This window comes from Myotis daubentonii, chromosome 3 (assembly GCF_963259705.1).
Source record: "Myotis daubentonii chromosome 3, mMyoDau2.1, whole genome shotgun sequence".
NCBI lineage: Eukaryota > Metazoa > Chordata > Mammalia > Chiroptera > Vespertilionidae > Myotis > Myotis daubentonii.
Window position 1 is genome coordinate 61730901 of NC_081842.1, and position 20656 is coordinate 61751556.

A 20656-nucleotide genomic window follows, 5' to 3' on the forward strand; every position below is an offset into this window, starting at 1 on the left:
GGGTGGAGTGCATGGTCTTCAAGTGTTCCTAGAATGCCGGCCCCGAATCAGAGACTTCTCCAGCGTCTGTGGAGAACAAAAAGCCTTTGTGCTAATGCTCTTACCTTTTCTCTCCTCTCTTCTGTTCCAGGTTGCGTTACAACGGATATTTTGGGGGTGTTACTGCCCTAAGCCGAGAGCAATTTTTCAAGGTGAATGGATTCTCTAACAACTACTGGGGATGGGGAGGCGAAGACGATGACCTCAGACTCAGGTGAACAACAGAGACAGGTCCCCTTCACGGGGCTCTGTGGTCAGTGATGGCTCTGGAAACCTGTGTGCTATAGTTCCTATAGATGCCAGTCCAGCAGGGCACGAGGCCGCAGATTTGGGCGTAAAGGGTGTCGGGGTGGAGGGAAGATGCCCAGATTGCTCTTTGACCCTGGCAGTGTGGAAATGATGGAAGGTGCCTGCTCCTGGCTTGCAGGTGTTAGGGGCCTGCAGTGTTGACGGAGGTCTCTGTGGACTTGTCAGTGAGCACTGCTTACTGAGAAAGGTCTCACCAGTGAATGCAAAGCTGTAATTCGAGGAAAGTGGCCAGAGGGCTTGTTATAAGCCTGTGCTTTCTCTCAGACCCCAGGGAATCCTGCCCAGTTCCCAGTGCCCAGAGCAAGGAGTGCCAGCAGCCTGTGGAGCTGCACACCCGGAACTGGCCTAGAGGTCCTCTCAGTTAGGCATTAGCCAGCCCCGCATACCCAGGGAGCAGCTGCTGCCTGCCTTCCAGGCCGACCTCCGGGCTGCTAGCATTACCCTCATGTTCTCCAGGACTGCTCTCCTCTCTGAGGGCTTCAGAGAGAATATATCTGAACTCTTCTCTCAGCTCCCTCTCCTGAGCAGGGTTTTGTAGCCAGATAGCTATTAGCATCCCTACCTCCCAGAGATAAGTAATTTTTCAAGAGCCTAGGGCCAGTATCTTAACAAAATATGTATTTTTATTTCAGGGAGGAAGGGAGAGGGAGAGAGATACAGAAACATCAATGATGAGAGAGAATCACTGATCGGCAGCCTCCTGCACACCCCACTTTGGGAGTCAAGCCTGCAACCCAGGCATGTGTCCTGACCGGGAATCGAACTGTGACCTCCTGGTTCACAGGTCATGCTCAACCACTGAGCCACGCCGGCAGGCTGGGGCCAGTGTCTTTAGACTTATAATAACAAGGCCTTCCTGGGGACCCCCTTTCCTCCTGCTGTTGTCTCTTGGGAAGGAACTCTGTTAGCTGCGGTTCTGAATTAACATATATGTGACTGCCAGACTTTCCCCTTGCTTCAGCCTAAAGAAGCCAAGGCTCCCTGCTGGTCTTGTCCCCATGTGTAGGCTTGGAGTCTGGGATGTTTCTGGCAGGAGGGGCGTGGATTTCCCTGACCAAAGTCTCCATAGGAGTGGCCATGTGACGGCAACAGCTCTTCAAGGCCTATGTGGCTGGGGCTTTTGAAGTGGACAAAGGGTATCCACTCGATTTCAGGGCAAGAGTAGCGAAGGCTAGAGGTAAACGACATCCATCATCTTCCCCAAGTCCATTTTGCTGCCCAGATGGATGGTTAGTAGAATTTTGCACTGATCATGTATCATCGCTGTCCTTTATCCCCCCGCTCCTTGGCTGCCAGGTCCAGGGGAGCCCCAAGTTTTGCTTTTGTTTGATAAGAACATCAGAGCCTTCAGAATGATTCCCAACCAATGCCGTGGATGATTAGATGATTTAAACATAAAAGTTGGTTGAGATTTATTTACTAAATATTTTTTGGCTCACCTCTGCAGCAGTCACCACCCTTCTTTGCACTTATATATTACTTGGGGTTTGCAAAGCATGCTCCTGTGGACGCTCTCATTTGAGCCTGTCTGATTACCTCTGTAACACCCTGGGTATTTTATAGGTGGGAAACCAAGACCTAGAACAATGAACTGACTTACCAGATTGTAAAGAACAAAGTCTAGATTTGAACCTAAGTTCATGGGCTTTATAGCTTGTCATTACTTTGGAAAAAGGAGGAAGTGCTAAGTAAATTGGGATCATAAGAGACTTGATTCTCCTATTTGTCACACTTTAAAAAAATATTTTTCAATTACAAATGGACATACACTATTATATTAATTTAAGGTGTACAACATAGTGATTAGACATTTATATATCTTAAATCATGATGTTTTAAAACATGTACTTTCTCAGTTGCTTTTGGAAAATGACACACTATAAATTGACATATCTCCTTTGTACCCCAAAAGTAAATGTTAAGTGTGATTTTTTTTTTGATGGACTTATTGCCTGAGGCCCAACATTCTAAGAAAATTCTTTCTTTAATATGCAGATAAGCAAGCTATGTGTGACTCTGACTGTGTGTGCACCTGTGTATAAATTTTTACAAATGATTCTGTTTAAGTGCCTAGTGGTAGGTAAGTAGACTAGAATTTTTTTTAACCACCTGTGTTCTTTTTCTAGGGTTGAACTTCATAGAATGAAAATAATCCGGCCAATGCCTGATGTGGGTAAATATACAATGATCTTCCACACTAGAGACCGAGGCAATGAGGTGAACATAGGGCGGTAAGTCCTGGCTTCCGAGCCTTGCCGGCTACCTGCTTAGTTCCTTCTGTCAGTATTGGATGCTGTGAAATCCGATCAGATGAGCCTGTTTATTTCGTTCAAAGCTTTTTTATTGGGTAATTTTTAAACAGACACCAGAGGATATGTTTTTATTGATTTGCAGAAAGAGGAAAGGAGAGAGAGAGAGAGAGAGAGAGAGAGAGAGAGAGAAACACCAATGTGAGAGAGAAACATCGATCACTGGCCTCCCCAGAGTGCCCCGACTAGGGATTGAATGCACAACCTGCATATGTTCCCTGACAGGGAATCGAACCCACAACCTTTTTGGTGTATGGACAACATTTCAACCAACTGAGTCACCCGATCAGGGCTCCCCTCACTTTTCCAATAGCTTTAAAGGGCTTTTGGCCCTTTTGTTGAAGTCTACATTTTTCTTTTTAAATCTTTATTGTTGAAAGTCTTACATATGTCCCCTTTCCCCCTCCCCCCATTGACCCTTTCTAGCCTGCCTCCACCCCTCTGAAGTCTATATTTTAAAACAATATTAGTGGGCTTTTAGCCCTTTTGTTAAAATCTACCACTTTAACAAAACGAATATTTCTATTTTCCCTTTGTCTTACTAGTCTCTGTCCATAGGCATGCATCTTTCTCTTTAAATAAAAAAAAAATTATTACTGAATAGATACAAAAGAATACTTATAAATTATATGAAAAATCTGAAGATTCTTGATACCATGAACACTAGTGGTGTCCGCCACCCAATGTATGCCTGTTGCCTGTGTGGCTCTCCCCATATCTGCCCCCCATGACAGGAGACAACAATTTCCTGAAATTTTGTGATAATTGTAATTATTTGTGCCATTTCTTGGTTTTCTTCTTTTTCCATATATTTGTATCCCTACACAAAAGATGGTTTAATTTGCATGTTTCTCAATTTTCTATAAGTGGAATCCTGCTGTATTATCTTCCCCTGACTTTATTTAGCTCAACATTGTGCTTCTGATCTCCGTGCACATTGTTACTGTCACTGAAGTGGATTGCTTTTCTCTGCTGGGCTCTTGGGACCAGCCCAGTTCACCACCCACTTTACCCACATCCCAGGCTCTGGCCACACACTTACTTATTCTTCTTCAAATGCATTCGGCTGTTTGCATGTCTGTGCATCTTGCCCAGGGTGGTTTCCCTTCCTGGGAGTCCTTTGCCTCACCTTCTTCATGTAGTGAATTTCTCCTCTTTTAAGCCTCAAATTTTTTTTCTCTGCAACCCCTCTCCAGACTCCATCATGAAGTGAGGTGCCTTTAATTCATCCTGCTCTCCGTACATTCTGACTTTGAGATTCTTAGGAAAGTTATGTACACTCCCTGCATACAGACGCAACAACAGTGGAGGATTCATAGATCCCCTGAAGCCTATACAAGGACCTGTTAGCAGGGCACGACACATACCACACTGTATCAGTGTATATTGTATCTGTACATCCTCTGTCCATAGGCTAGGGGCTCACTCTATGCAAGTGTCATTTTTACATGACACTTCATCATTGATCTCCAGGGTCTTACATGGAGTCGGGCACAGGAACACATGGCTGTCACTGATGTCTGTTACCTTAGGTGGGGAAAATAAACTTTCTTGCAGTAAGAAACCCAACGGGTGTAATAATTTACCAAGATGCTTTTGCGAAATTCTGTGGCAAGGCAAAAAGTGATGGAAATATATGTTAAATTCTTGTCTTACACATTTGCTCTTTTTATCTTTAGGATGAAGCTCTTACATCAGGTGTCACGAGTCTGGAGGACAGATGGGTTGAACAGTTGTGTTTATAAATTACTATCCGTGGATTACAATCCTTTATATGTCAACATCACGGTGGACTTCTGGTCTGGCCCATGACCCTGGATTGTCTGGTGATGTTCGGAAGAACTGGATATCTGATTGCAATAATTTTGGCCTAGAGACTTCCCCTAGTAGCACACATTAAGAACGTGCTGCAGCTGATTATCGAGCTGAACTTTTCCTTTTTGTATTTTCTTAGTAGAGCTCCTGGTGAGATGGAACATAACCCAATAGTAACAAAACAGCGTTCTTAGTTGTTTTGATCACGAAGGTTAAAATATTGTAATAGATGTTTGAAGGACTAAGTGTAAAAGGAAGACTCAAAAGCTCTCATGCAGGCTACTTGAGAACCCTAATTGAAGGAGATTTATTTAAGTTTGAAGTGGTTCATTGTGGGATAAAAAAGTCCACTGGAAATAAGATTGCTGAATGTCCCAGAGAACCAGAATTGTTCTCCCTGGAGGGAGAAAGGTACGAAGATGTATTTCTATTCCTCGTTTATCCTGCATGGCCATCTGTGAAGAGGCTGGTCCCAGTGAGAAGACAGCGGCAGAAGAGGGGAGAAAGGTGAAGAACCAAGATGCAGTGGACTTGGGAATTTACGAGGTGGTTGGAGGACAGGGCCAGATGGAGAGGCAGCCACAGTACTGGCTGCTGCTGCTGCTAATCCTGTCACCTGCCCGGATACACCTTCCAGTAAGATCCCAGCAGAAGACACATTATCTACTACTTTTTCAGTAATTTTTGTAAAATGATTTTGTACATGTAGGGTATGAATGAGCAGTTTACAAATTACATATTGACTAATAATACATCGAAAATACCTCTGCAGTAAAATATAAAAAAGCTTTGGGTGCTCAATCTTGTTTACTGTTGTGTGAGGCCTACAGATGTGTTGATTTCAGTATCCATAATCCTGAACAGCTTAAAAACTAAACAGAGGCGACCAGCCCTCCCACTCCCCCTCTTCCTCATCTTCGGTTCCTCCCCTGCTCTTCCTGTGTCCAGCCACCTTGTGGAAGCCGCTCCAGGCCTGTGGCAAGTGCCTGTGCCTCTGGTCCCCTCGGCCACATCATGGTTTTGTTCTCTTCATCGTCGTGTGCCTATTCCCTTCTTGTGAACCGTTGTAATGACCAACCCCCAATCCTGGGGTCCTCAATTTGGAGGCTGTGGGTCCCTGGCTATGGTTGAGGAGGATAAAGCAAGAGACTATGTGCAAGGAACTTGAAAATCCATATTTGAGAATTCCATTTCTCAGTCAATGGAAATGACATACAGTTATTGCCATGTGGGAACTCCCTGTGCATTTTCAGCTATTAACAAAGCATCTGCATTTTTTAAATGTTAGTAATCACTATACTATGTCTATTACTATTCAGATAATTCTTATAATTCTTTCAACCAACATAATGTCCAAGTCACTTAAATGATTCATGAAACTTCTTGATGTGGAAGATAATTAAAACATTTTTTGTTTTGTTAATCCTCACTCGAGGATATTTTCCCATTGATTTTTATTTTATTTTATTATTTATTTATTTATTTTATATTCAAGCATGGGATCTTTATTTATTTTTTTTAATTTTAATTTTTTTTATTGCTTAAAGTATTTTTTAGAGAGTGGAAGGGAGAGGGAGAGACACGGAGAGAGAAACATCAATGTGACAGAGACATAGCGATTGGTTGCCTCCTGCACGTGCCCCGACCAGAGACCGGGAGAAGCCTACAACTGAGGTGTGTGCCTTTGACTAGAATCAAACCTGGGACCCTTCAGTCTGAGGGCTGACACTCTGTCCACTGAGCCAAACAGGCTAGGGCAAGATAACTTTTTAAGACCTTTATTTCCTCACGGTGCCACGGACCTCATGGGAATGAAGCCCAGGGGCTGGCTGGGGCATGCGGCTGCTCTCCCAAGCAGGGGCCTTCGGTCTCCTTGGAGCAGAGTTTTCCTCTACTTCCCGCCCTGTGTATTTCCCATCAACTGCCACTCAGAGGCCACGGTGTTTGAGAATTGTAGATGTGCCTGCCATAATAGCCAAGGATTATATGGATGGAGTCTATTTGGACATCACAGTACTGAGCATGAAGACTGTTCTATCAGATTTCATTGTGTTTTTTCTCACACTTCCATGCATCGCACTCTATGGCTTGTAGTGTTTTTACATGCACTCGATGGATCCTGTTGAATCTTGAGATAAGCAGGGTAGGTGAGGAAGTGGGGGTTAAAAGCAGGTGGGGGACTTTCCAGAAGTCCCTCCGCTAGTAAGTGGCAGACTCAGGACGCAAACTCGGGTCTCCTGTCCACAAGGTCATTATACAATATCTCCTTCATCTAGGCTTCTCTCATTCTTTGCTGTAGTTTTCCTGAAGCTATATTTTGGTCCTAGTTCCTGGAAAAGGTATCTTCAGGGCCCTAAAGAGTACGTCCCATTCTCATTTGGTCTCTGACCTTTTTCCAGACATCCTCTCTGTGTTCTTTTTTTGCCCTTAATGCCCTCACTTCTACTCAAGCTTCTATCAGACAGATTTCCTGGGGGCACCCAGATGCTCTGTGAGTGGACTCTTGGGTGAGATGAGACATTTTCTGCCAGACTCGAAACCTCACTTTCCCCAAGTCCTAAACATACACAGTCGCTCTCCAAAGCCATTACCATGCTCCTCAAGATGGGCCACAGGCAGGTACGTTTCATCATTTATTTTGTAATCACATTCCAAACTTCTTTTAAAAAGTCTATTCCTTAGTACCTTATATATTTAAGCGATTGCCTCCTTGATTGGTGTAGGTACCCTGAAGATGGCCTTGTACCTGCTGAGAGGGCCTGATGAGTCTTGAAAGCATTCACAAGGATGTGGCCAAGAGGCCCTTCCCCAGGGACCCTGCCTGTACAGGCAAAGGCTCCAGTGCTCCACCGACAGCTGTTGAAGTTGAAAATGCAAATAAAATTGTACCTTGTGTGTATGTGTGTGTAAGTGTGTGTGGTGTGTGTATGTGAGTGTGTGTAACTTTGGACCTTGGGGGAGAGATTGGTGAAGGGTGGGGCATAACAATAATTGAGTGCTAGCTTCTTATTAGTCAATTTCCTTGTGTGTGTTTTTTATTGTAACTTTCCAATAAAAATGTAGGTATATACATACTGCAAAGAAAAAACAGATTCAAGTGAGTAACTCCCTAAAGTAAGTGAGAGGGAAAGATAAGACTTGAACTCAGGTCTCTCTTGACTCCAATATCTTTGTGTGTGTGTGTGTGTTTGTGTGTGTGTGTGTGTGTGTTTGCCCTTGGAATATTACATTGTCAGGAGATTATGAGATTTTTCTGTGAAGGCAGCATAGGCAGAGATCTCATTTGTAGCTAAAAATAATACACAGAACCCTGGCTGGGTATGTCAGTTTGTTGGAGCATCGTCCTGTACACCAAAAGGTTGTGGGTTCGATTCCTGGTCAGGGCACATACCTGGGTAGTGGGTTCGGTCCCTGGACAGGACGCGTGCAGGAGGCAACTGATCAAAGTTTTTTTCTCTCTCTCCCTCTCTTTCTAAAAATTAATAAAAACCTACCCTTGGGTGAGGATTAAAACAACAACAACACAGAACTTGAGATGTATCCACTAAAATGTCTTATCTTCATGACCCTAGTACATTCTTCCACGATGGAGTAGGAGTTTTGCTGAAAAGCTATTACTCATAACTATTGTTTGAGGGCCAGTTAATTTGGACCAATATATTTGGTCATTAAACTTACTGCAATAAATTGAAGCAAGATGACATTAGTTGGCATGTTCCTAGGGATTATGGGCCAAGTAGAGTTCTTCAGAACAGATTTATGGTACAACTTCCTGTCGGTATCTCCGACAGGCTGTTAGCCATTCTAATGCACACTTTGCATATCTGGCGGGACCCTCCCAGATCTGTGTGAGGATCGACATGTTTCCCTGAAGCAGTTGCTGGGAGGCCAAGTGACCTGCCAAAGCCATGCAGAGCTGGGGTTTGGAGCCAGGTATTTGACTCCAAAGCTCTTGTTCTTAACCACTTCATGGTAACAGATGACAAATACACAAGGAGAGGAAATAAGGGTGGTGATTGGAGAGTGTCATGTCCTTCAACCAAAGACCCCCAGGAACACATCTGCAGGTAAATAAATTGGGATCATGACTCATTGCAGTGAGGGAGAGCATACCTTGAGGAACAGTGAGGTGTCTCAGGCCAAGGGAGTTAGAAAGAACCTATGATAGCATTTGGGCTTGGGTCGGGTCATTTGGGGAGGGTCTGAGGAAGCAAGGTGTGCTCTCTATGGGGTACTTTCAGAAAGCGGGGGCAGTTCTGTGGCTGTGCATCTCAGTACACTTCATCCATAGGGAGGGACTAGCAGGAAACCAGAGCTGAAATAGGTAAACACATAGTAGCCACTCATTTCAGCCAAGAAAGGGGGTGCAGCACTCGGTGGGGGGCATGGTGACCTTGTGTCTGTCTGCGCTTACACAGAATTGTGAAGTGGCCTTGCTTTGCCTCCGTTTATCTTGGTCACAGAGGAACCTTATCTGAGGTTGGGATCCTATGAGATTGTTTATATCTAATAGGAGAACAGCATGACCTAGTTGTGGGGGCCAGGCTAGCTTCTTAGTGTCAGGGGCTTCCCCCTTTTTCTTTTTTTAAGAGGAACTCAGAGTAGAGGCCATGAGAAAGTAGGGCATGATGGCACCATTTCCCTTTAATCCTATTTGTCTTCTTTAAGTGTGGGTGTGTGTGTATGTGTGTGGGGGGGTGTGTGGGTATGTGTTGGGAGTTGGTGGGGGGATGGGAGGAGAGAGGGTTGGAGAAGAATCTGGGAACTACGAATTCCTCAGGAATCTTGCCTTTTTCCAAGATTTCTTTTGGCTCTGCTCATTGGATATGGCCACTTGGGCCTTATCATAAAAATGTCACACATAGACTATGAGAATTGGGAGAGCGAAATGCCCCCTCATAGTCCCGGATTTGCAATAAATGTGACTCTTCAATTTGAAAAAAAAAAAAAAAATGTCACACATGAAAGCAAACTCAATAGCTTACAATTGGCCTCCTCTGGGTTTCTTCTTTGATTTAGTCTCAGGTATAGGACACGATAAAGATCTGGGTGTGGTGAAGCAGGGAAGAGAAACAAAGAAATGCTGTATACAGAAGGAGAAAGGAAATTGTTCAGTCAATAGAAACGGGGAACCAGCTCAGTTTCCAATTCCTCAACCTCAGCCCAGCTTGTCAATCAGGTTGGTTGTGGTTGGGGTGGAAAAGAGAGATTAGAGTTGCAAACTCACATGACTATTATTATTCCTTCTTTTCTTTATGGGAGTCTGGAGAGTACCTGATCTGCTGCTTAGAAAGGAAGCAGCTCTTATTTATTCCAGCGGATGGAAAAAGAAGCTGTAGGCCTGATACTATGAGCAGCAGGCTTCCTAACATTCAGTGTACGCAGCCAGCCTGCCAGGAGCCTGAGTAGCGAGCTGGGGAGGAAACGGCCCAGGAATGACCCGCTGGTGTTGTAATCAGGTAAAACCTGCCCCAGAGTTAGTCTGACACATTTCTGGTGCTAGGTAATACCTTTTCCTCGCCGACTTGGTAACAGGGGAACAGATGCTGGAGACGTGAGAAATTTCATAAGATGGCTTGGTCTGGGTGTGCCTGAAGCCCAGCAACCCGCCAGCAACCAGGCTCTCCCACTCTCTTTCCTCTCCCTGGGCTGGTGGGGCTGGAGGTGTCTTTGGTGAGGCAGGGCCTGGGCCTCATCCTGAATAGTAGCCTGGGTCTCACTGTGAATCCCCTTTCTAGTGTCAGATGCCAGAAGGAAGAGGGGCAAGGCTGGGCTTCCTGGAAAGGCGGTGTGTGTGTGTGTGTGTGTGTGTGTGTGTGTGTGTGTGTAAGCAGGAACTGGGCAGAGCAAAAGCTGCCTTGAAGTTAGCAGGAATAACAGAAGTCCTGAATGGCTAGACCTTCTGTGGGGGAATCTTCAGGTCCGGGTCTGTCTTAGCTGAAAAGTGTGTCCTTCCCAAGTGTTGGGGCCTGGACATAGTGGGTTCGGGGCCTTATTTGCCTTTGGGAGAAGCAGAGCCTGCCCACGTACATCTGCAGTAGCACTGGCACCTTCTATGAAGGATGAGGCTGAGGCTCCACGAAGGAAGCTAGGTGCGCCCGGGGGTGGGGGTGGGGGCAGCTGCTATCTGAAGACTCATTCTCTTTATAGTCACTTCCTGGTAGAGAAGCAGGAGGTAAGATTTAAGGAGCAGCAGGCGGGCCATGTTGCCTCACAATAGCTCTTTTCTGCTCCCAGGGCTGACTCGGGTTCCACCAACTAGAGATACATTTCAGTTACCAAAGAAAAACCTGTAGAGAAGATGAAGAGAGTGGGGACTAGTTGCCACTCACCCCTTAGTATGAATTAGTTTTCAAAAAGGTTTTACTTCTACCTCGCTGAGTTCAAATCACGAGGAGGATGGAGTTTTATGTGTGAAGCATGAAGACCTGGAGGGGAAGGCAGGAGTGGGCAGCGTTTGCTCAGCCAGTGGAGAGCATGAGGACAATGGAAAACCTAGTCAGCAGTGGAAGAGAAGGCACCAGAACACGGGAGAGAGATGGAAAGGAAGACGGGAGAGAGGCATGTCAAAGCTCTGCCTGGAATACTAGTAAGTTTCTTCTCTCTCTTCTAAAAGACCATCGACAGAACCTTGTCAGCCAAGCGTACGTGTCATCTATCCTGACACCCAAGCCCTGCCCTGGAAGATTAGGTGAGCCAGGGGCAGGTCAAGCCGGATGTGGGGCAGGACATGAGCTTGTATTTAGCCCCCTGTCCTGGGAATCATGAGTCAGGCTGCTGCCTCAGCTTTACCCCCGGGTGTACAGCGGAGGCTGCCCTCTGCTCCTCTCTTGTCTCTCCCTGTCCCAGGGCTCAGCCTGAGGCACAGGAACCTGGTCAGGGCATGGCATTGGGGCATTCCCTGTGACAGAGTGGGCTGGGAGTAGGACCTTAAAGTGACAGGCACATTTTCTTCATAGGAGACAGTTGGTAGCTGGAGTCAGAGGTGTTTCCAAGCACAGGAGGCAAAGGACTTGAGGAACAGCGGCTCCATGACCACTTCTGGTCCTAAGTGCAGCAGGAGCAAAAAATAAAGGTAAACGTAGAAGGTCTCACCATTTAACTGCACAGCAGGGTAACTGGTGTCCAAGAGGAAACGCGCCCTATCGAGTCCTCATCTCCTAAACTTCAATTCCCAGGAATAACAACAAGAGAAAGCCCTTGTTGTAAAAGCCCTCTTTTTTTATAAGACAGATGTTGAATTACATGAACTTCCTTCAGGGCCAGAAACAGTTCAGAAGAGAAATATTTTGACAGTAAACACAAATCACCACAAATCCCCTAGCTAACAGCTGGCTTGCGTCTCCTCTATTTGAAAGGTGTTTCCAGTTGAGACTGGTAAATATATATAACGGGCCTCCACTTTGTCCCAGGAAGTCTACATACTTTTAACTAATGGGAGGTTGAGGCTACTAAACAGACATCACTCTACAACAGTGGTTCTCAACCTTCTGGCCCTTTAAATACAGTTCCTCATGTTGTGACCCAACCATAAACTTATTTTCGTTGCTACTTCATAACTGTAATGGTGCTACTGTTATGAATCGTAATGTAAATATCTGATATGCAGGATGGTCTTAGGCGACCCCTGTGAAAGGGTCGTTCGACCGCCAAAGGGGTCGAGATCCACAGGTTGAGAGCCGCTGCTCTACAATGTCTGAGAGGAAGTATCAGCCATTGTTAACTCAAGATCGGGCATTGTCCTGGGGTGTGAAGGGATCCCAAGGTAGCATTAAAAGAATCACCCAGGTCTCCACAGAAAGAAAGGCAAAAGATATATTTCGGCACCTTTTCCTTAGTTCTTCCACATGGACGACACTGAGATGAATGAAAGTCTTTGAAGGTGTCCGTTAGCAGTGAGAAACACAGGCCGATTTGCTGTCTAAACACGGACTTGGCTGGCTGGGATAGCACAGGTTCCTGTGAATGCCTTTACGCCCCCAAATTAAAACTAAACAGGGATGGGAGACGTTATTGTCTACTTTCCAAATCCCCCCTCTCTTACGGTCCATAAAAATGTTGCAGAATCCTAGGGTGAAAATGCAAGTGGGGAGAATTCCAGGAGCCAGAGAGCCTAAAGGACTCCGTACCCACTGACTCGGCAGCTCGAGGGAGAACTCAGGTTCCTGTGGGCACGCGTGGAATATTAGGAGAGAGCAGTTCCAGCACCAAATCCAGAGTCCGTGGGTGACACTGCATTCTTAATATTCAATCCTGCTCCAGTAGAACATGGTACCCAGGAGAACCCAAAACTAGAATATAAAAGACAGAAAAAAAAATAATAGGGGATTGGTTTAGGAACATCTCATACTTGGGGAAAAGTGATGCTAAGTTCATTCAGGCTTTGACACTGGATTTTTAACAGTAATCTTCCCTTAAGCAACGTCAGTCATTTCTCTGTTAAATTTCCCCCTCCTACCTCCCCTCACCGACCCCCCTCCCCGCCCACTGGGGAAATTCTTCCTTCTTCCCATCAGGGCTCATTACCCTCTAGGGCAGTGGTTCTCAACCTTCCTAATGCCGCGACCCTTTAATACAGTTCCTCATGTTGTAGTGATCCCCAACCATAAAATTATTTTCGTTGCTACTTCATAACTGTAATTTTGCTACTGTTTTGAATCATAATGTAAATATCTGATATGCAGGATGTATTTTCATTGTTACAAATTGAACATAATTAAAGCATAGTGATTAATCACAAAAACAATATGTAATTATATATGTGTTTTCCGATGGTCTTAGGCGACCCCTGTGAAAGGGTCGTTCACGACCCACAGGTTGAGAACCGCTGCTCTAGTGGATTCCTACTTCTAGTCTGTATCATTTTGGAATATGAGTTTCTTGCTTCTAGTATAAACTTCTCTTCCCAGGGGACTCTCTCTTTTCCCAAAAATGCTTGTGACCTGGAACAGCTGCCCCCCAAAACTCAAGAATTTGCCTCAGATAAGGGGTTAGACTATTTGGGTTCTGTGGCAGACCTGCCACTCACTTCCTGCATCTGTAAAGTAATCTAATAACATCGTCACCAATCCCAGAGTGAGAAGATTAAATGAGATACGGAAGTAATAATAATAGTGTTTAATGTTTATTGATAACTTACTATACATAAGGCACTGTTCTAGTTGCTACACGTATAACTCAATTCAGTGCTTCCAAAACCGTATGAAGAAACTGAAGCAAAAAGAATTTAAGTAACTTGTACTCAAGGTCAATAGAACCAGTAGGTGGTGAAGCTGGGGGTCAAGCCCAGGCAGTCAGCCTCAGGGTTTGCCTGTGGAACCACTGTGGGAGGGCCTCCGTGAGCCGCAGTGAACTGGACGTGCCCAGGAGCTCTTCTTAAGCACAATTCTAAAGAACCCTGTTGAATTTCTCTATTCCTTCTCAGATAGGAGTCTGGCTACCTACCTAGCTACTGCTGTGGGGATGTGACATGATGCCTTGTCTCTAGCAGGCCTTCAATAGATCCAGTTCCCTCTCCTATTTTGAACGTCAAGGGGACTTACATGATCCAGAGTCCCGTCCACTTGATGATTGCAGAAATATCCAGGGTTTCAACTGGCCTGGAGTTCTAAGATCCTCAAACGCCTTTAAACATTAGCCCATTTAGTTCTTGCTAACATGGCACAGTAGAAAGTTCACTGTTATCATTTTTCATTCATTCAATGGGTTTTCAAGCACTTACTGTAGGCCCTGCTAGGCACTGGGGGTACAAAAAGCAGCTGGTTGCCAGGCTTTGGGCAGAGACAAACACCTCAAAGAGGAGCAGTTCCCAGCTAGAGGTGTGTGCGGGGTGTCTGAGGGATCATAAGAGACTTCTCCAAGGAGGTGCTTTTCTCCTCCCTCCTGCCTCACCCAGTTTCCCACCCCAAACCCAACATTTCTTAAAGTGTGGGCTGGTTTAGGGGTCCTGGAAGCAAAAATATTTGCATAACAATATTAATAATTTATTTGTCCCTTTCACTGTTTTCACATTTAAATGGTTGGTGCAAAGGCAGTGGAAGGTAAAACTGCTGGCATCTTAGCGAAATTCAAGGCAGAGGCACTAAACTGTATTAGTTGTCATTGCATTCTCACTGCTATGCACTTGCTGAAAAAAAGCCAGTTTTGCTGAGAATATTACAGATGTTTCCTCTTCCCCCCACCCAGTTCCCACCCCACCCCAGGCCTTCACCACCCTATTATCTGTGTCCATGGGCAATGCATATATGTATTCTATAATACTCTCAACAATAAAGTTTTTTTTTTTAAGCCAGTTTTACTTGAGATTGTCCTTGACGGAGCAGTAAGAATGACTAATTTTATTAAATGATCACCTTTGAGTACACATCCTTTTAACATTCAGTAGAACAAGAAGGAAGCATGCATAAAGCAGTTTTGTTGCAAACTGAAATAGGATGGTTGTCTTGAGGAAAAGCACTTGGGCGATTGTTCGAGTTGTGCACTGAACTGGTTATTTTTCATGGAACACCATTTTTACTTGAAAAAATGACTAACAGAAAAGCTGTTCAGAGTTGGGTGTCTGTCACTTTCAGGGGAAAAAAACTCACAATATTTGTTGAGAGTGATAAATTTGAGCTTTCCAACAAAAATCATGGAACTTGTATTTGTCCCCACAAGCTTGATGGCATCCCAATGCTTAAGTTCTTTTCTAAAGTGGCAATATCAGTGAATGCGATTTCTCGTCTTGCATAAAGGAATTGGCCAACATTTGGAAGATCTACATAACACCATGAGCCAGTGTTTTCACAGGTAATCAATGGTATAGAATCATGCACGGGCAAAAGATTTATGCCAAATGCAAGCCATGCCAACGTAATGTATCCTAATGTAACAGAGTCTGAAAAGTTCATTGACATCGTTTTAGATTCCATATGGAAACTAACCCTCAGAATACTACTTGTCAGGTTTTGGGTAATACCAAAGAAAATTCACACTTATCTTTAGGTAAGGCTATTGAAACATTTTGTTTTTTCTTTTCCCCAACCACATATCAGTGTGAAAAATTTCAAATTCTTCAACCCAAGCAACATATTGTAACGGAGGGACTGAAAAAACAAATATGAGAATCCAGCTGTCTGCTATTAAGCCACACACTGCAGAGGCTTTCAAAAATCTAAAACAACGCCACGTTTCTCACTACTTTGCTGTTTAGGAAAACAGTCATTTTTCCCACACAAAAAATGTGTTGTTAATGCTAACATGCAATTGTTTTTTTATTGTTATCTGAAATGCATTAATAAGTATTTTGACATTTCTGTGTTACTTTCCAATAGTGTGAGAGTCGATAGGGATAGCCCCCACAGACAAAAGCTCTTTGGAAACCTCAATAATTTGAGAGAGTAAAGGGGCCCTGACACCCAAAATCTAGGACTGCTTCCCTAATGCAATGACTCTTAATCTTGACAGCAAATTAGAATTATCTGGAAATTTAAAAAAAAAATTCCTGGACCCCACCCCTGGATCAACTGAATTGGCATCTCAGAGGTTGGGGTCCTGGCGTGCTTTGGGTTTTCAAGCTCCTCCAGGAGGTTTTCATGCGCAGCCACGGCTGAGAGCCACTGCTCCTCCCTCTTGCTGCATGTGCATCTAACAACGGGGCAGTGGGACAGGTGAGACTGGCCCAGGCAGCTCTTTGGGCGGAGCTAGGCAGGTCAGGGTCTGGCGGGAGCCATAGATGATGGCAGTCTTTGACACCTCACCATAATGAGCTAATGAGATTTGAGACCTGGGGGAGCAGGCAATCACCCAGCAGGAGCTGGTTAACAGGACACATCCTGTCCCCGGTAGGGGCAGGTAACTCCCCACCTCTGAAGGGATGCCACTGTCCTTGCTCAGGCGCCAGAAGTTTCCTGACTAGCTCTCAGGTCCAAGGTTTGGTTTCCAGACAGTCTAGTAAGGTTGGGGCAACGAAGGGCAATCTCAAAGTCTCTCCTTATCACCGTCCTCTCAGAAATAAAGCATGTGCCAGGAAATACTCACAGTCCAGCAGAGAATGGCAAATCCAAACCAGGCAACCCCCCAGGCGTGTCGGTTCATTGGTCCAGAGATCAGTTCATAGCAGCCCTGGAGGAGCAGGCAATTCCACATCAGTGTGAGAGGAGCCAGGAAAAAAAAAAGATGTAAGAGATGGGTGGGGCAGTGCCTGCTATGTGAATCAAAGTTCAGTTTAACATGATCAGGCTATTTCCACATCCCCATGGACAGCCAGTTATTAACAGCCCGGGGAATAGAAATAATCCTGTTGAACAACTCCTCTATATCACATTTACTTGTGTCTTTATCATTCAATCTAAACAGCAAAGGTTTATGCTATTTTTTTTGTAATTACTTCTGATTAAAGCTTTTTTTTTTAAAAAAAAGGTGTTGCTATTATATTTTCTTTTTTAATTTTTTCCTTTATTGATTTTTCAAAAGAGAGAAAGTGAGAGGAATAGAGAAACAGAAACATTGGTGAAAGAGAAACATCATCGATCAGCTGCCTCCTGCATGCCCTCCACTGGGGATCAAGCCTGTGCAACCCAGGCATGTGCCCTGACTGGGAATCAAACCTGTGACCTTTTGGTTCATGGTTTGACACTCAACTGCTGAGCCACACCAGCTGGGCTGCTATTTTAGCTTAACATTTTTTTTCCGCATTGAATATGTGTTTAATGTAAAGTATTCTTAATAAAATTTGAATTTTTTCCTTTCCAAAAGATTTTATTGCTGATTTGCTCAAGGGAAGAGTTACTTTTTGATTTGTTTGTTTTTAAATAAAAGTGTTCTGTTCTATGAAAATTAGAGGTTGTTGTTGTTTTAATCACATGATATAGGGACCCCTCTATCATGCTTTCTAAATTTTCATTTATCATCATATTTCAACATATGTTTATTGGTTCTAGTGAGACTTTGAGGAGCCTTGGTATATGTGCAAAAGCACGATTCATTTTTTTATTAATCAAATTATTTGTTCATGCATGCTATAATCCAGTAAGTTTTCACATATGGCACACTCTGTTCTAGTCACTATGCAAAGTTCTGGAGTGATACACATGTGCAGGGCTAAACCTGCTCTCTGACTGCCCTCCACTAAGCCCTGGGAATGTTCTTTGCATAATGCAAAAAACAGCTGGTTCCCTGAACCAGAGTTTCACAGGAAAATGTCCTTGAATGGCTGACCTTGAAGTTTAGGGCTCCCCCCCCACCCCTGAGCTACAGGTGCCCACTTGAGATTCTGTCCTTTCTGCCCCTGCCCCAGTCCCTTGTTAATCCACTGGCATGCCCTGCCTTTGCTATGCCTTGATTTCTCCCCAATTTATTCTTCTCCATCTATGTCAGAGGCACCTCCAATCATCTAGATCAGTGTTCTCAACCTTCCTAATGCCACAACCCTTTAATACAGTTCCTCATGTTGTGGTGTCTCCCAATTTCATTGTTACAAATTGAACATAATTAAAGAATAGTGATTAATCACAAAAACAATATGTAATTATCTATGTGTTTTCCGATGGTTTTAGGCGACTCCTGTGAAAGGGTCGTTCGACCCCCAAAGGGGTCGCGACCCACAGGTTGAGAACCACTGATCTAGATGCTCAAATGAAAACTCTTGAAATTATCCTTAACTGTTTTTCTCTTATTTGACTTCAAATACTTAAGCAAATCCTTTGGGTCTACTTTTACAATATATCTCAAATCCAGACACTTATTACTTCCTGCTACCAGCTTGGTCCTCACTCCGGGATCACTACAATGGCCTTCTAACCGGTCTCCCCGGGACTGAGTCCATCCTTGGCACTCTACTAGCCTTCATAGGTGCCAGGGGGATCCTTGTACAAACGTGAGTCAGATCACTTTGCATACCTGCTCAAAGCCCTCCAATGGCTTCCATCACCCTTCAAGTGAAACCCCAAGCCCTCACAATGGACCACAGGCACTAGATGATATGGCCCTTCCATATCGTAGAATCTCTAGAATTGAGAAGCTGCGGGAACAGAGAGAGAAACCAGCTTCACTGCCAGAGGCTGTGTTACTGCAAAGCTACTGAGTTTGAGCTTCAGGGCTGCTCATTTGCAAGACCCTTTCAAAGCCCTGCACCTGTGTGCATGTTTTTTGTTGTTTGTTTGTTTTGTTTTGTTGGGGTTTTTTTGGTTGTTGTAAATCCTCATGGAGGATATTTCTCCAATATTTTTTTTTTTTTTTTTAGAGAGAGAGAGTGGAGGGGGAGAGACATACAGAGAGAAATATCCATCTGAGAGAGAAATGTCGATCCGTTGCCTCCTGCACAGGGATCAAGCCTGCAACTGAGGTATGTGCTCTTGACTGGATTTGAAGCTGGGATTCTTTAGTCCATGGGCCGAAGCTCTATCCACTGAGAAAAACTGGCTAGGGCTGTGCATGTTTTTAATTGTTTTTCCTTAGGAGGACCATGCTCTATACATTTTATAAGCTTCAGTCCCTACAAAACCTAGATCCATCCTTGCCTCCCACTCTTCCTTTGCTCATTTTGGCCTTGCCGTACTGACGTCCCTCCAAAAAGTGAAGAATGCTCTTCCTTTAGGGACTTTGCGCTTGCTGCCTCCTTTGTTTAGAACCCTCTTCCCCAATCTCCTTTAAGTGAGGGTCTCATTTCCTTACTTCATTCAGAACTTTGTGCAAATATCATCTCAAGTAATGATTACGAAAATATCCTATCTGACACAGTTGATAATTCACAAACACTCCTACATTTATTGTTCACTTGCTCATCCTGACAATCCTGGGAGATGGTCATTTGTCCAATAATCTGTCTGAGGCTCTGGGATGGGCATTCATCTGTGACAAGACAGAAACGGGTCTCTCCCTCATGGAGCTCACAAACAAAAACCCAGTCTCTTTCACCTCTTCTCATTGAGTGCCTTTTCATCATTACTGTGGTGCGTAACTGGACCTTTCTTAGCTCCATCCATCATAACACTCTCGAGTGTAGTGATCTAAACTTGCACACTTGCATTTCCAGGGCAGATGGACCACGATCCAAGAATATACATATCTGCATCTGACATGCTATGAAAAATTCTGGTTCGTTTCTATTCTTACCACACTTACGATGACTTCTCTAATCTTGTTAGCATTCGCTCGTACAATATACTAGTAGATCTTGAAAAACTACAACATGGATGTGGAAACAGAACCATTCACCTCTTAATTTGCCCACCCACCATTTATCAATGCCTGCTTTGTGCCAGGCATTAAGCTAAGTAGTGAAGATATAGAACTAATAATGCATGGCCCTCAAGGAGACTAATAGGAAAAACAGACTTGTGAGCAAGTAATTATAATATAGTTCAAGGTGTCAGCTGCAATAATAGAAGGGAGGTATATGAGGCACCGGGATGGCCTATTTTGTAAGAATCTGGGGAACAGGGGTGGGGGAATTTGAAAGGATTAATGGATAAGAGATTATGTTGAGGTTGAAGGATGAGTGAGATTGAGAAAGTAGGAACACAGGGAGTCAGGGACGGAGAGAGGAATTTCAGGATTCAGGAATTTGGGGAGCAGGGTTGAGTGATAACGAGTTTGGGTAGTGGAGGTGGAAATGTCAAGGACAAGGTGAGGCCAAGGAACTGTAAGGGAGGGTGCCCGAAGGGTTGTTGCAACAGGTGTGGAGGTCCCTCATTACTAGGATGTAATAGTATTTTTCTGAAATAGTATTATTTCTGTCCCTTTCAAGGAGATAATACAGTTTGTATGCAGTTACAATCCAGTCAAGGTATATCTGCACGGGCCAGCTCCAGGGTTGAAATACTGAAAGCATTTTATGACTCCTGAGAGTGATAATTATATTGTGCATTATAGTTATAGGCAATACATTTAATTTTTATAGCAGTGTGACCATAACTGATTAAAATGATTCTAAAGAACTAAATGAGGGTTGATTTGAATGACTCTGCAAAATAATCTGTATCATGTCCTTTTCTGATGAACTTGACCATTCCTAGGCCAGGCGCTCTTCCAGGTGTGGCCGGATGATCCGCAGGGCTGTCCTTCATGCTGGAAGTGCACTTTGTATGATTTACTCCAAGACTAAAGAGCTGGACATTTCTCAATTATTTAATAGGCTGGCACACAATTATTTAATAGATTGCTTTCCTCCAGGTGGTTACTTGCAAAGCAGTGCACAGCATTTC

At 44.2% G+C, this 20656-nt stretch overlaps 2 protein-coding genes across 5 annotated transcripts in view; one reads left to right on the plus strand and one right to left on the minus strand.

Annotated features, from left to right (window-relative positions):
• The window catches only part of B4GALT4 (beta-1,4-galactosyltransferase 4), a 35361-nt gene extending 30101 nt beyond the window's left edge, over positions 1 to 5260 (plus strand). For all 3 annotated transcript variants that reach the window (XM_059687773.1, XM_059687774.1, XM_059687775.1), the window contains exons 5-7: positions 131 to 253; positions 2475 to 2579; positions 4337 to 5260. In XM_059687773.1, the coding sequence (XP_059543756.1) occupies positions 131 to 253; positions 2475 to 2579; positions 4337 to 4469 (361 nt within the window). In that variant the 3' untranslated portion in view covers positions 4470 to 5260. The remainder of the gene's footprint in view (positions 1 to 130; positions 254 to 2474; positions 2580 to 4336) is intronic.
• Positions 5261 to 11779: 6519 nt separating this feature from the next.
• The window catches only part of UPK1B (uroplakin 1B), a 28363-nt gene continuing 19486 nt past the window's right edge, over positions 11780 to 20656 (minus strand). For both annotated transcript variants that reach the window (XM_059687777.1, XM_059687776.1), the window contains exons 7-8: positions 16491 to 16574; positions 11780 to 12763 (exon numbers count right to left, since the gene is read on the minus strand). In XM_059687777.1, the coding sequence (XP_059543760.1) occupies positions 12713 to 12763; positions 16491 to 16574 (135 nt within the window). In that variant the 3' untranslated portion in view covers positions 11780 to 12712. The remainder of the gene's footprint in view (positions 12764 to 16490; positions 16575 to 20656) is intronic.